Source organism: Thunnus thynnus, chromosome 9 (assembly GCF_963924715.1).
Source record: "Thunnus thynnus chromosome 9, fThuThy2.1, whole genome shotgun sequence".
NCBI lineage: Eukaryota > Metazoa > Chordata > Actinopteri > Scombriformes > Scombridae > Thunnus > Thunnus thynnus.
Window position 1 is genome coordinate 21,451,924 of NC_089525.1, and position 16,245 is coordinate 21,468,168.

At 37.2% G+C, this 16,245-nt stretch overlaps 2 protein-coding genes across 4 annotated transcripts in view; one reads left to right on the plus strand and one right to left on the minus strand.

Moving 5' to 3' along the window:
- Positions 1 to 675: 675 nt before the first annotated feature.
- On the minus strand, positions 676 to 6,076 carry trmt12 (tRNA methyltransferase 12 homolog). The gene is made up of 7 exons (XM_067599671.1): positions 5,947 to 6,076; positions 4,930 to 5,098; positions 3,959 to 4,157; positions 3,707 to 3,857; positions 3,328 to 3,437; positions 2,876 to 3,033; positions 676 to 1,638 (listed from the first exon to the last, which is right to left on the minus strand). The coding sequence occupies exons 1-7, from the start codon at positions 5,997 to 5,999 to the stop codon at positions 1,261 to 1,263; spliced, it is 1,218 nt and encodes a 405-aa protein (XP_067455772.1). The 5' UTR covers positions 6,000 to 6,076; the 3' UTR covers positions 676 to 1,260.
- Positions 6,077 to 6,177: 101 nt separating this feature from the next.
- Positions 6,178 to 16,245, plus strand: part of zdhhc9 (zinc finger DHHC-type palmitoyltransferase 9) — a 37,099-nt gene continuing 27,031 nt past the window's right edge. The window contains exons 1-2 of one of the 3 annotated variants that reach the window (XM_067599672.1): positions 9,522 to 10,065; positions 10,192 to 10,400. In XM_067599672.1, the coding sequence (XP_067455773.1) occupies positions 10,237 to 10,400 (164 nt within the window). In that variant the 5' untranslated portion in view covers positions 9,522 to 10,065; positions 10,192 to 10,236. Of the gene's footprint in view, positions 6,330 to 9,521; positions 10,401 to 16,245 lie in introns of those variants that run through there. The other 2 variants (XM_067599674.1, XM_067599673.1) reach the window with 2 other exon arrangements.

The window sequence follows — 16,245 nt, forward strand, 5'->3', positions numbered from 1 at the left end:
TAAGTGGGAGAGTCTATGTTGACTTTAATATTAATGATTAAAACAGCTAATAGTTTCAGTACAGATCACTTCTGTGTTTGTTGTGTCAACACGTGTACATGGTACAGAGTCTAAAACCAGGTACCTCCATGCATTTACAGACTGGGATATTAAGCTTGAGTGAGCTTGTGCTGACTTTGTATTTAATAAGACTAATACTACACTAATGAGGCAACTAGGAGTAAAAAGTTTCTACACTCATACGGGTCATTGCTTACTAAGAAAATCCAAATATGTCTGCCTAAGTGGACTAATTTAGGAAGTAGTATAGAGACACAAGTCTCCACAATGACTTCAGTGAGCCTTGACCTACTACTGGAGGTATGAACACAATTCTTGCAAAGAAATATGCCCTTATTTGGCTCCAAAATCTCCCATCGCTGTTTAACTGAGCTCTGATCACTGGAAAGGCCATATCATATGATCCACATAATTTCCACATTCTTCACGACCCCCCTCATGCCCTTTGTGGAAGCATCAGCATTCAGTATGTTCCTTCACTAATGTGTTTTCACTAATCTGTCATCCGTCTGTAGCTCAGAAGTGAAAATATGGTGAAGGTGGTGTTTGTTTATGAGCAATTTTTGGTCAAAATTAGCTGATACCTCCTGAGGTTCCAAAGATACATGAGACAAGTCAGAGTGGTGAAGTATGTTTATATAATGTTCATGTCTTGTACAAAATTTTTGAAGAGGTTTACCATTAAAATCATGCCAAATACAAGAATACTGTTGTTTAACAAGTCATAATATGGGAGTTAAATTAGTCTGAGTATTTTTGTAAATTAAAACACGCTGATGTGAGAGTCAAGAAGCAGTGGTAGTCAGTAAACTTCATTCTACAGGTTTATATTACACATGAGATGCCCTTGAGCAAGGCACTTAACCCCTTAACCCTCTTCAGCTGCTCCAGTTGAGCTGACCAGTAGCCAACAACAGATAAGGCTGTGATTGTGGTGATGTGATTATAACTGTTTGAGTGTGAGGAAGGCGTTTCTAAAAAAAACAGCATTTGTACTCGGCGAACCTTCCCTGGATAAATAAAGGTCTGTAAAAACACAGCAGTAGATGATTTCACCGACTGCAAAAATGACACCCAGAGAGGCGGCAATAATCATAGAAACCAGGTGGTGAGCTGTGACCACATAGTTGACTGTTTTTACTCTAGAATGAAGCAATATATTAAAATTTTGGACCCAGTATCTGTGTTTATCTCTCAAGTTCAGGATGGTCTGCACTCCAAGTCCAGCACAACATGGTGAATACGAGGTGCATATGACTTAACATGCTCAATGTGCCGGATGTTTGTTATCCACGATTTGCCGGTGATGTCCTTTAACAGAGAGGTGATGCGGTTTGCTGTGTCATCAGCCCAGGCATGCCACACCTCTCTGTCAGCTTTCTTCCCGGAAACCCTCTGGGTGGCGTCATTGATTGCCGGAATAGCTGCAGTGTTCGGTAACGGTGACGTAACATTTTGGTGAATGTGTAAAATGCCACCAGTTGTTTTCTTCAGCAGGCGACAGGCGACGGGCCAGCTGTCCTCAGAGCTCGGTATGAGGCCCAGGTTCACCTGGTCAGCAACATCACACAGCTGGAGCTGAGAAAAAAGAAAAAAAAACACACACAACTGTTACATTGGTGAGGATTGTTTTTTAACACCATCCACAAAAAAGAAAAAAAAAACAAAAAACCAAAACAGACTGACTATATGAGTCCTGACGATTCTCAATGATTTCAACTTTAATGTTTTTGCTGCACTGAAAAAGAGCCGTAAATTTAAGGATGGACACTGATATTTTTTAATTGATACAGTTGAAACATATATATATTTAGGGGTCTCTAATGTTTTATACTCTGCAGAACTTTTAGAAAAGACCAGTACATATTTTTCACTGCTGTGATGCCAGAAATGTGTTTGCAATTAGGCTGGAATCTACAAAGACAACTAACACAAGCAAAACGAAAACAAAGGAACCAGACTGCACTTGGAGTACGTTCAATACAAGCTTGTGCTGTGTAACTTATTGTAGTAACAGCTCAAGAGAACTCGTTTCTACCCTCAGGCTCTGAAATCAAGTCTGTCATTGTCACATTAAATAAGCTAAAACAAATCAAAATAAATCAAAAGTGTCAGAAATCCTCGATAACAACCAAAATGTAATAATTAGTTCTTTGGTTGATCTAATTCATCATGTAACACAAACTCTGCAATTATTAGGTTACACAGTTAAAATCAATACACTGTATGAAAATGTGGCTTAAAACTGCAAATTCACATAGAAAGAAACAAACAATTTAATGTTAATCACATTTTCATGATAAAAAAAATGTGATGTTGAAAAAATATATTTTTTAAAAATATTATATAAAATATTGTGTTAGTGTTTTGAAATAAAAGGTGCTTGTTATCAGCTGAAACAACATCATTGTGAATTAAAATATTACATTTTCATTAAATGACAATAAATTTCCACTGAAATTATACAAAAATGAATTATCAAGCCTCAGCTGAGGTGACTGTCTAAGAGATTTATGACAACATAGATGATGTGGTAGACACACACTGATAGTTGTGGTTCTTTCCCAGAAATGACCTGAATCTTAACAGAATTTGATTGATTTACTGTGATGTCAACTCATCAAAACCACTTAGACTGGTTCCAATATTTGCTGGTATGATTTTTAATGGATATGGGAATAAATATAACCACCAGAGGGCACAAGTCAACACTTATAATGAAGTAATCAATTACTAGGACAGAGATCTTATACTGTTATTGTGTGTCAACAACACATGACCAATAAGCAGTATGGAATGAATATAAAAACATTACTTGTCGGTTGTCTCCTTGGTGAATTGTGCAGCGGTCAAACACCCCGTTGGCCACAAGGTTTTTCTGTAGAGCTTCGACTGCGTCTGGGTTCCACTCGCAGGCATGAACATGTTTGGCCCCCGCGTGTACCAGATATGGGAGAGTGAAGTATCCAATACCTGAGACAAGATAAAGTTGTACTAGTTACACAACATACATCATAATTCAAATTATGTTTAATTACAATTGATGGTACCAGTTTTCTGAACAAGATTAACATCTAAATGTGCGATAAAAACAAAATTCAAGACTACAAATGTTATGTTTATTACAGGACCACTGTGTTGGATTGTAGGATACATAACAGGTGTCTTACTATTCCCCCTTTTGTGATGTTTAAGTAAAAAGGAAATGTAAAGTATATAGTTTACAATGAGTAAAAAAACTGACACAAATTGACAAAGTTTTCCCACCTGCAAATAAATCAACCACAGTCTCTCCTCTGCAGTCAAATCCAGCTACTCGGAGCTTTTCTGTTATGTTTCCGGCTGAGAACATGCATTTGGTAACATCAAACTCATAACTGCAACAAAGATGAAGAATTTGGACTCAGGCAAATCAGCCTCAAATAGACGACCATCACTGACTGAGACTTGATTAATCCTTGATTTACTTTATTATTATTATCCCAGAAAGAAATTGGTTTGCAGTGTGTGAACAAAATTTAACATACATAATAAAAACATACACACTAAGAGAGAAAGAGAAACAATTGGTAGCAATCCAAGACATACTCAACACATGGCATACATCCTTTGTAAAAATACACAAAAAAACTACACTGAGGCTCACCTAATCCCATTGTCCACATGTTTGACCCAGCTGTGCTCTCCTAACAGCATCGTCACTACGGGAGATCTAAATCCGTCCCTGGATATTCGACTCATTCTTGCCAGGCGTTTTGCTCCCAGACCTCTGGCTACCGCACTCCATAACTGTTGATCTAAAAAATGTACAAACAAAAAAATCAAATAAAAATGTCTTATTCAGTTACTTTGGTGGTTCTCTTATAAATAAATGTGTGATGAAGTTTGAGGACAGTACTCATTTTCTTCCACAGTGGCAGGGAGAAACAGTTGTCTCCCAGCAGGACTAAGTCTCCATGCCGCTGGAAGTTGCGAGGAATATCCCCCCGTAGCTCCTCCGTCCATCTTTCTCCATTAGACTCCAACAGCTGCTGGAGGATTTTCTCTAGTTTATTACCACTCGTTCTACCTCTCTCCTTCTTTGACTGAAGAGAAGCCTGTGGCAAAAACAAGACACAAAGGAGACACATCAAAAAACTTTCAAGATGCAGCAAATTACTCTTTTTAATTGAATGCATTTATTGGTTTAGGGATGCAAGTAATGATTATTTTTATTATCAATTAATCTGTCGATTACTTTCTCAATTACTCAATTAGTTGCTTCATCTATAAAATGTCAGAAAATGGTGAAATGTGTCGATCACTGTTGACTGCAGCTCAAGATGTGACCTCAAATGTCCCAGGCAAACTCTATAACACTTGACAAGAACTTGATTCTACCCTTAGGATTTGAAATCAAGACTGTCACTGTCACATTTAATAGCTGTCAAAAATTTTTTTTCAATAACCCCTTGGTAAAATATTTTATAAATAATATTTATATTATATTTAATTACTTTGGTCTATAAAATGTCAAAACAAACATGTCAATTACTGTTTCCCAAGCTAAAATGTCTTTGAAAAAAATGTCAGTCCACAGCCCAAAGATATTCAGTTTACTGTTGTAGAGGACTAAAGAAAATAGAAAATATTCATGTGAGGCTGGACTCAGAGAATTTCTCCAAACAATTAACTGATTATCAAAATAGTTGGCAATTAAATTAATAGTTGACAACTAATCAATTATCACTAATCACTGCAGCTCTATATTGGTTTTCACATTTTTTACACTTAAAATAAAGACATGAAAAGTCAAACAGAACAGAAAAACCTGAGAAGAGGAAAAGAAAGGTTTACTATTAATCAGTTGTTGTTGTTGTTGTTCATTACCTGACTCCAAACTATTTCACAGGTACTCTCTGAAGCCACCATCTCTCTGAAAAACTGCAGATCAAGTTGTGATAAATAAGATTGTAGGATGGGCAGAAGGACAGTCCCATCTGACTCTTTCAGTAAACACGAACTTTGGTCCAGAGCACCTTGGGACTGTAGACATTTCCTGGAAGATAAAAGACATTTAATGTAATATTAAAGTGTAATATTATTATTATAATGCTTGGGAATTTGAGGATTACAAATGAAGAGGGGAAAAAACCTGAATAACATCATCATTATGATGGGAAAAAGCATATATATTTATGGCTGCTAAAAGACAACAGCTTAACACAGAATGTTTTAAAATGTTTCTGAAGTATCAGAGGACTAATGGATTAGTAAAAGTTTGAACGTTGGTGTGATATTTTGAGTCAGGGAGAGGATTGGAGTTAACATATCACAGAACATGGTGAACTATATACATATATGTATAGACTGTGTATTTCTTGTTGTTCTAATTTTTGCACCCTTTAAGTATAACTTTTAAACTACAACCAGAAACTGCTTTATTATTTTAAGCTTAAGTTTATAAACTGCTGATTGAAGTTCCATAAGGGAAATGGAGTGATTTACTTTACTGATTATGCCTGTTTTTGCTTGTTTGTCTTATTAAGCTTTTAAAAAATATATGCAGCTGATATTTATTCGTATTAATGTTTTTTTGTGTTGTTTCCTTTTTGTGAAGATGTATGTTTTGTTATTTAATTCTGTAGTTATAGGCTATTATTATTTTATGTACCTGCCTTGCCTTGTCTTGCCTTCGTGCCCATATGTTCAATCAAAAAATTTAAAAAGCAATATTATTAAAAGACAAGTGACATTAAATTCGTACAGACAGCCAAAGAAAACGTATACATCTTTCTGTGCTTACTGCTCTTAGTTCAGTAGTTCCCATTACTATCTATGGTTCACATGCTAACTGCCAGCTAGCCAAGTTAGCTTCAGCCATTCACTCACTAGATAGCTGATTACCTGAACTGCTGAGCATGACACTGCGACACACGAAGGCAGGGTACACCGTCCATTTGCAAGCAAACAAACAAATCCACAGTTTCAACGACTGACGGTCCAAATGTCCTTCACAACAACACACAGTGCTTGTTTCCAGTCGGACGATTATGTCGAACGGACGATTTACGACATAACAGTTATCATAAAAACAAACGGCTGCGTCTTAAGTTTAATTTTATGGTTGATGTCTGTGTTATAATGTTATAATGTGTTTATTTCATGTTATAATTTGTTTGGAGAACAACAGCGTTTTGCTAAATCAAAAGAGGACATAAATCAGCAGCCGTTTGGACAAGTTGCTCGCTGTTGCCGATAGATGGAGACAAACAACCCAAAGTTTAAAGGTGAGTTAGCTTCATGTCTGAGAAAATATAAAAATAAAGTAAAGAAAGATGTCAGCCGACCAAATATTTCCAATTTGTAATTTAACCTTGTGTAAGTTCATTGCGTTAAAAATATAACTTATTGTATTAGTGTGAACAATGAAATACTTCAATATCCTAAGAGGCATCAAAAAATAGTGACATAAAGGGCTGGTTCACAATTTTTCAAGTGTGTCTTAAAACAACAGTCAGGTGTCCATATGAACACTGAAATAGGTTTTCCTCGCTGCAATCATTCCTCCTGTTCATACTGACTATTAAAAGATCAAATGTGCTTTCAATGTAAGTGATAGAGGCCAAAATTCACAGTGTGTCCACACAGTCATTTTGTGCAAAAATTCATTTAAAAGTTTATCTGAAGCTTATATGAGGCTTCAACAGTGAGTTAGTCATATCAAGTGGATATCTGCCACATTTACAGTCTTTTAGCATCAAATTCCCTCTTTGTGTTTCCCTGTTGAGCTGCGGTGGAAGTATAGTAACAAAAAGAGGGACTTTGGCACTAAAAAGACTGTAATGTTGAAAGATATCTACTTGATTTGATGGCTGAAGCTTCATATTAGCTTCAGATAAACTTTTAAATACATTTTTGTGCAGAAGGAGGCCTGTGGATTTTGTCCCCCATCACTTACATTGTAAAGGATCTTCTAATGATCAGTATGAACAGGAGAAATGATTACAGCAAGGAAATCAAAAATTGTGAACTTATCTTTTAAAAAAAAACAACACACTTTGAATTGTCTCTAATGAGAAAGATGAAAAAATAAATCTGGTTTATAATAAAATTGGTTTTGTTTATCAATTGTATTGTTTTGCTTTTCAACTAAGTTGCTAGACATGCGTCTGAGCTACACTAATGTCTTCTTGATGAAATAATTTTCTTTTTTGGTGATAAAGTTATCTATATGCTATTTTCAGCCATTCTTCAGCTTTCCGCTTTAGCTCAAACTACCTCATCCTCCTTGATCTCTCCTTACATAACATAAAGTGGCATCAGAATTTAAATTCTGACTTTTATCTGTCTGTAGTCACGAGTACATTTGAACCTGAATTGGCAGGTTGGTCAAAGCAGCGTCAGACGGGTCATGTTTTAATAATGTTCTTCTCTGGAGGAGATGTAAGCAGCAGAGATCCTGACTGGTAACACAGAAGCTTTTCTACCTCTGGTCTGTAACATCCAGACGGACTGAGAGTGAAGGATGTTTGGTTCACTCTCTGGGTCATTTATGGTCCAGCCCTCGTCTACTGCCTCTGATAAAGTGCCATCTTCTCTCCTCTGTATTGCAACAAGAAAGCTATTATGGCTCTATGACTGAGCTGAGCCAATATTGATCCTTCATTGTATCACTTTTAGCAGGAGCCTGTTACAGTATATGGTCTATATGGCGGATGCTAATGTCATTATTATTACTGACTTTAAACAGTTAGAGAGAATAATAAAGGTTAATGCTGAGATAAATACAGACATGTTCTTTGTAGATTTTTTATTTTTGAAGAATAGTTATAGTCAATATAAGATTATTAATGACAATATTATGTTAAAAGAATATTTCTCTGGCTATGTCTGACATCTTTATAATTCAAACTAGAATCAAAATCTCCACATTTCTAGTGGAGGACTCATCAATTTTAAACCAAAGATGTTAAATTGTAACTCACAATAACGACCTGAACATATTACAAATACAACATATCATGATTTTATTATCATTAATAATATGAAAGTACATTTTTTAGATTTAAGCCCATAAACGTTCATATATGGGAGTTTTGCATCATTTGCCTTCATTTATTTTCATTTTGTTCATTTTTTATTTGTCATTATAAACATCTTTAAAAAAACACAAGATATCCCCTCTGATAAAATTTCTCCCTCATGTTTGTCCCACATGTAAAGTAAAAATATTCCTCAACTTGTACTCAATAGTTTTAGTAACAATTATGGTTTTATTGCAGACATTTATAATTCCCAGTGTTTTATTGTCACATGTAATCTTACATGTGAAAACTCGTTTCAGGCAATTCACTATTGACAATGTCACGTTTGTATGTAAAAACCAACATGTGTTTGTGTTTAAGAGTCAGAACTAACCTTTATTTTTTAACACATTGCTGATTGATTTTCTTATGATTGAGAAATTGATCATTTCAGCTACAAATTTAGACTCATTTCAATCGATAAATCAAATTTGTATAGTACCTTTCATACAGGTTAGTGCAATACCAAGAGCTTCAAAGATGACTGACGAGCTGATAATAAAAACAAAATGAAAGTCAACAGAAAAACAATTTGACACTAATGGACATGAAATGAAAATCATGTTATAAAAACCAATAAAAAAGATTAAAATAATAACTATAATAAAATAGAGTAAAATAAAAACTACATGAAATAGAAACTCCACCCTTTCTGTTGTATATATTTGACTTATTGTCTGCTCCAAACCCCCAACTCTGTTGAGAATTATAAATTAGTCTGAACTTGTATATTCAAGCACAATGATCCACTACTCTGTTATGATTTCAAAAGTGTATTTGATTTTATTCTGATGTAAAAATATAAATACATGTAAAATACTTTCAAAATTACAACACAAAAGACATAATTAAAATAATATCTCATTATCAGTTAATCTGACATTTATTTTCTTGATTAATCAAACACTGGTTAAGTCTATGATATTCTCAATTTACTGTCAAATATGACAAAGAAAAGCAGCAAATAGTCACAATTGAGGAGCTGGAACCAGGAAATATTGGGCATTTTTGCTTTAAAAATGACTGAAACGATGAATCAGTAATTTTCTGTCGATCGACTAATCAATCAATATAAATAACATGAAACACAAACACAGTGTTATGCATTAAAAGTCAACATATGTTCTCTCCACAGAGGTAAAAGGTGTTGCACTCTGAGGACGTCTGCAGTGTTTACCTCTTGCTCTCTGGAGCCTTTAAGCAACACCTGAGGGATTAATATCTATAACCAATTAACTTCATTAAAGCTCTTCTTTAATGGCTCCTCCCTCGGGCGATACTACAGACGAGCAGTTTAGCATATTAATGTGCTCTAAATATGACCTTTATCTCTGTTCTTTGTTCCTTTTTTTCTTCCACCTGTCCTGCCCCTTTAAGATTAGACATTTCAATCTAGGCGTGTTTCCTGCTGCCATTGACTAAAAAAACCAAGAGCTGGCATCCTGCAGGGAAAGAAAAGCAGACAGCTTTACATGCTTGCTTCCGATTGCGATTATTGTTAATGTCGTGAATGATTTTTTTAAAAAAAAATTTTGTCGTACAGGAAAGCTTATTGATCATGTCCAGCTGCATTGTCATATAATGTCTATGGACGCGGAGCAGCTCCCCTTGGCGATCATTTATGATTTATCGAGATGATATGAATGTCAAACGGTCGAGGTTTGCTCTCCACGGCTGGATTTTCTGTCTCATGGTGGGAAACATCTGCCGCAAGCATTTTGGGTGAATTTCTAATCATTTCCATTATTGAATAGGGATCGATATGGTGTGTTTTTGAGCAGCGTGGGAGCCTCAGTGTGGGAATGACATGCTGCAGTAAAGACGGGAAATTGGAAATAATACGGACCAGAAATCACTGATGATGTGACTGTGACACTTTAAACGAGAAGAAAAATGCTCCACTATGGTCGACTTGTGCAGAAATCTTTAACATTACTGAGTAAGTCGTTTTTTGCAAATGGGTTGTGTGTCACATTGAACAGCGTTTGAGCGCAAGATCCTGTTCAACCCCACCAGTTTTCTCTGTTTTTTTTTTTTGTCTGAATAACAACTCGCATTAACCCAGAGAAGGACTGAGTGGACTGAGCTTTAAAAAAAACAAGAGGACACCATGTCGGCGGTGATGATAACGCGGAAGGTGCGAAAATGGGAGAAGCTGCCTGGTAAAAACACTTTCTGCTGCGATGGACGGGTGATGATGGCCCGGCAGAAAGGAGTCTTCTACCTGACTCTGTTCCTCATCGTCGGGACCTGCTCTCTCTTCTTCGCTTTCGAGTAAGTCATGTCCTCTCGTGTGACTGTTTATGGGCCATGAACACATCAGCATGTATCAGCAACATTATGATCTATGAAGTGTTTATAGGTCACTTAAGGGCTCCTTATTCCTAAAGTCCACAGTCCACATAATAGCTGACAGTATGTGTAGTGAATAACCTCATGTCACAGTGCTTTATGGTATTTTTGGGCTGCAACTAACAATTGTCGTTATGATTAATGAAGTTGTCTGTTTTTTTCCTCAATTAATGAGCCATCGTTTTGTCTGTTGAATGTTAGAAAGTAGTAAAAAAAAAACGCCCAATATGATTCCCCCAAGACCAAAGTGATCTATTCAGATATCTGACCAGCAGCTCAAAGCACAAAGATATTCAGTTTACCATCATATATGATGAAGCATCACAATCATCACAATGGAGAAGGAGGAGCCAGCAAGTGTTGGTATCTATTAGGGCTGCAACTAATGATAAATTTCATTATCTATTTGATTATTTTCTTGATTAATTGATTAAATGTTTGGTCCGTAAATATCAGAAAATGGTGAAAAATGTCCACAAGGTGACGTCCACATATGTTTTGTTTTGTTCACATGTCAAAGATATTCAGTTTACTATCATAAAAGACTAGAAACTAGAAAATATTCACATTTGAGAAACTGGAATCAGAGAATTTGGACTTCTCTTTCATAAAAAATGACTCTTAACTTAACTGATTTAGTTGCTTGGTCTGTAAAATGTTAGAAAATGTTGAAAAATGTCAATCACTGCTCCACAAAGCCCAAGGTGCAACCTCAAATGACTTATTTTGTCCCGACCAACAGTCCCAAAGATATTTACTATCATAAAGGACTAAAGAAACCAGAAAATAATCACATTTAAGGAGCTGGAACATGAGCAGTTTAGTATTTTTTCTTTTAAAATGACTCAAAACAACTAATCGATTAATCAATTTAAACATTGCAGCTGTAATCACAGTAGCTGCTGATTCATTTTGTGACAAACGATTAATCGACTCATTGTGTCAACTCTGATTCGTAGACTCATCTCAACCATTTCTGGAGTGTTTATAAGCTTCTGAAATGTATTTACTGTGATTGTTGGGACTAGTGTTTCCTTGTCCAGTCACACTGTAATGACCTGTTACCTTCCTGTATGGCCCTCATGTGTAACAAACAACATATATCTATACTGATAAGCCTCCAAACACACAGCGGATACATATTTTCTTGCTCTGATGTCAGTCACTGACAGAGGAAGGGTTTCTGACTGACCACATGCTGACGTGTTTAATATTTAATAACCATCACTGTCCAGCTTTGCCTCTGATTCAAGAAAAGGAAAGCTGCTTTTTTTTGTTGCCTCAGCAGTTCTGTCTCAACTCGCACAACCCGATGGACTCATTAGCCTGCAAACACCGCCGGCCTCCTCAGGTGCAGCGTGTGAACCTAAATCCTGTCAGTCAGGCTGTGCAGAGGGGTTTGTTTTTAAAATGAAGAACATGACTGTGAATGGTGCTCATAAAGCAGTGCTGCTTCTCATTTAGATTTGCACCTGCTGTTGGCCTTTATATCCCTTTTTCTTCTCTCTTTTCTTGCCAGTTTTTACCTGACAGATCAGGCACGATGATTTAGCACAAAATCCTGCACTGTAACACAGTAACCCCTCTGACTGTGGGCGTGAACGCCGCTACTGGCCAAATGGATTTGGAGCATAGCAGAGGAGAGAAGTAGCTGCTCTCACATAGCGCCAGGCCCTTCCCTTCCCCGTCTCTATCTGCTCTGCACTTAAATGGCCTCCTGCTTTCCTCTTGAGTCCAGACAGAAGGAGCTGTTGTCCGGCTCAGAGCGCAGAGAGACGATACCGCTCAGCATCCACACAGCCTGGAGGAGGCTTTGCGGTGACTAATGGCTGGAGGGTCGTTAGCATGCTATCTTCATATTACAGCGGAACATAATTATCTCTGGTGGGGCGGGTGGTTATTAACGTTGAGATTGGCCCCAGACAACATGGGGGTCATTTTCAAACTCGCCATTACACAGCATGTTGATACATATCTGATTTAAAACCTCTGACAGAGTAACAAGCATCTGCAAAAAAAGCCCTGAGGTTTAATACATGGACAAACCGACAATTAGCAACTAAGTTTAATAGAAGCATCATTATCATCACTTTGTATCAGGGCTGCAACTATTTTCATTATTCATTCATCTGCAGGTTATTTTCAATCAATCGATTTAAATGTTTTTTTTCTGAGAAGTGGTTACAATTTCCCAGAGATGCATTAAAATTACTTGTTTTGTCCCTAAAACCCAAAGATATTCAGTTTCTCATCATATATGATGAAGAAAAGCAGCAAATCGTCTCATTTGAGAAGCTGGAAGAAGCAGGGAATGTTTTTTTGTTGTTGTTGAAAAATGGATCGATTATCAAAATAGTTGCCAATTAATCTTCTGTTGATCAACTAATCGATCAATTGACTATTCATTTTTGCTTTAGCTATATGTTCACTATTCCAAAAACACGATACAATAGCCATAATTGAGCAAAAACTGCATTTGTAAGAGGTTTGGCATTGATAAAATGCTAAATTACAGTCTACTGAATACACAAAATATGCATGAAATTGCATCTGTATAATCTGATTTCAAGCAGAAAAGCTTTTTGTGCGTTTTGCTGTCATTTTGTCATCCTTGTTTTGGAGGTTCATTCCTTACATGTGGGCTTGAGATTAAGCTGTGAGCTGCAGCGCGGCGAGGACGGGAGAACAGAGAAGGCAGTGTCCTGGCGTGGGCTGGCTCCAATCCAACACTAGCCGAGCAGACATCTCATTTTTATCACCAGCCATCGGCACCCCGTGCAGGGAGTCCTCTCTGTGCTTTAATTTGTGCTAAATTGCGGAAACGAGCGGCCGAATACACAAATGGAAAGACCCATTTGGAACGACTAAACAAATTACTCACTGAGTAGGTGCACCCAGCCTGTTTTTTCCTTGCTGGGCTGAATCAATTTTAGGACTTTATGTCCTTACACTGTTGGTTTTGTGCCCATCTAGTATCCAATCCTCCTTTTTCAAAATCAGATTTGCATATGTATCACACTGGGCATCATATTCTTTGAAACTGAGATTGATGTATAGAGGTGCTTTGAGAATCCCTGGTTGATATATTACAATATATAGATCCCCAAAGGTGTTTCTCACAGTTGGATGTTCTCTGGTTTGGTTCCCGTTTGTGCATATGTGAGTGGGGTGTGTGTGCATGCATGCATATGTGAGTGTGCGCAGCCACCTATGGAGCTTGGATGAAAGAACAAGTAACTGGAACACAAGGACAGTGTGTCATCTGTCTGTCCACCGCAGGACGCTGAGCTACAAGGCCAGACAGGCATATGTGCATATAATGGAACTGCTCCTGTGTCTTTGCCTGCGTGTGTTTTTTGTGCCATTTGTACATTCGTATGTTGCAAAGTGGAGGCTCTTTGTGTCTGGTTGTCTAGCCGTCTTTCAGTCAGCTTGAGCTAATGTGAAGGTCTGATGATGGAGGAGGAGAAGTGCAGGGCTGAGCCTGCAGAGCAGCTGCAGTCGAGAGGAGATCTTGTAACCGACCCTGGAGCATCTAACCCCACCCTGCCTCCCTGTTAGCCAATCAGAAAGCGGGTGCTGGCCCCGGCTAAATGAGCAATAACATGATTTATGCCCTATTCAGAGTGCGTGCTCCATTTACAGTAACAGTGATCCACAGGCTTTGTTCTCTGAAAGCTTCCCTGGCAGAAGGAGAGTGGTGGTTTTATGTGGAGGATGAAGTGATATTTTTTTGCCTACATATTATGCCATACAGGGAGGGAAACTTATATGTTTCCTCACTTTGTCTTCGTTTGTTTAGTTTTTGATAGATGCTTCATGTCAGTCCTCTCCTAGGGGAGATGTATTTCACTAGTTGTTTTTCATGTGGCTGAAATTAAATCATCAGGTTTATCATTATTCTTCATTTCACTTATTGAATATTCTATGACGCAACATCTGTAATCCGAGCTTTAATGCTAGAAAAAGGTCCATGACCCTGGCTCTCATGTTTCATCTCTCTCATATGGTATTTAAATGTTGCATAACGAGGAAGACTGATTTAAACCGGACAGCAGATTGTACCCTTGGTGTAACCTCTTTCAAATGTACCCGTACATTGGATTAGGATTTCAAAGAGTTTAAAGCTTCCCTCAGTTTGTGCCTCATGCATTAGCATTACATTTCAGTCACACAGCTAAGCAAAAAAAAAAAAACCCTGAATACCCGGTGATCTTTGAAAAACCCAGAAGGTCATTTAAGGACATTTACTGCTGTTCTGAAGGTGTTTCCAAAATACTTGACAAGACTCTTCAAACCATCTGGATGAAAAATATTCTGTTTATCCCAAGTTGTGCCTTTTTTTTTTCCTAATCCAAACAAAGTTAGTAGCCAGAAATCATGAATGCTCTTTCTCAATTTGTCCAAGGTGAACCAAAATTCAAAAGATTATCAGCATTTATATTTGTATTTATTGATGTTACATTTTGCTCGTGTTTTACAAAAAGAGCAAAGACATTTGTCAGTTTTGGCTCCCTGGATTAGAGAATATAGTCACAATTTGAGAAACGGGTTAAAAATCTTTACTATTTTTTCATACACATAGTTAGAAGAGTCTTAAATGATTCTGGAAATATCTTCATAACGGTCGTAAATGTTGTTGAATAACCCGTTTTGTTTTCGGGGTTTTCCGTCTGTCCATCCCATTCTTGTGAACGTCATATTTCGGGAACGCCTTGAGGGAATTTCTTCAAATTTGGGACAAACGTCCACTTGGACTCAAGGGTGAACTGATCAGATTTTGGTGGTCAAAGGTCAAAGGTCACTGTGACTTCACAAAACACGTTTTTGACCATAAATCAAGAATTCATACGCTTATTATAACAAAGTTTCATACAAATGTCTAACAGGATAAAATGATGAAGTGATGACATTTTATATCCCAAAGATGTTCTGCCAAAACACTTTTCTAGCCGTTATTCAACACCATAACTCAGGAACAGAAGGGGAGATTGTGACCATATTTCAGATTTGGTCAGATACTGAATTGGTGACACTAATCTTGGGTGCCCACCTTGAAACTGTGAATCTTCGGTACTGGCGGGTTGAAGATGTGTGTGAAACATCCATGTTTTAGTATTTGTAGCTTCTTTGCAGCAACATCTGCATATCTGAAGCTTTGTCTACTGTCATGGCTATAACTTTGTGTTCTATCAGAATCAGCTTTATTGGCCAAACATGTGAACATATACAAGGAAAATACACTTAATACCTTTTATTAAATTCCTTCAAAGTCCTCACTACAAATATTATGAGTCTGGACTGACATGGATGCAAAATGCAACTTGACTAGTTGGCAGAGACATACAACCATGAGGCAGTATTTCTAGTTATATATTTTTCTGAAAAGGGATCCATGGTTCTTCTGTGACTCTAATGGTACAATAGAGGCACAGACTGGGGCTAGATCTAAGTTGATTACATCTGTAGAAAAGAGCAAACGTCTCAGATTTTGACTCCAGTGAAGTATGAAACCCTCCTAATCAGAGTATTTACCGAATTCGGTAATGGAGTGCTTTTGTGTCTGTATGTGGAATGATAGGAGAGGGTAAGTAGAGCTTGTGAGCCTTTATTTTCAGCAGTGCCCTAGAAACAGGCTGAGTCACAGTCTACAGATGTTTGTATGACAACAGCAAGTGCATAATTCATTTGTAGTATGATTCATGCAAGCCTGTTAACAGCTTACAACGGTTAAGTATTAATAAAGGTTCGGCTTGAAATGTTTAAC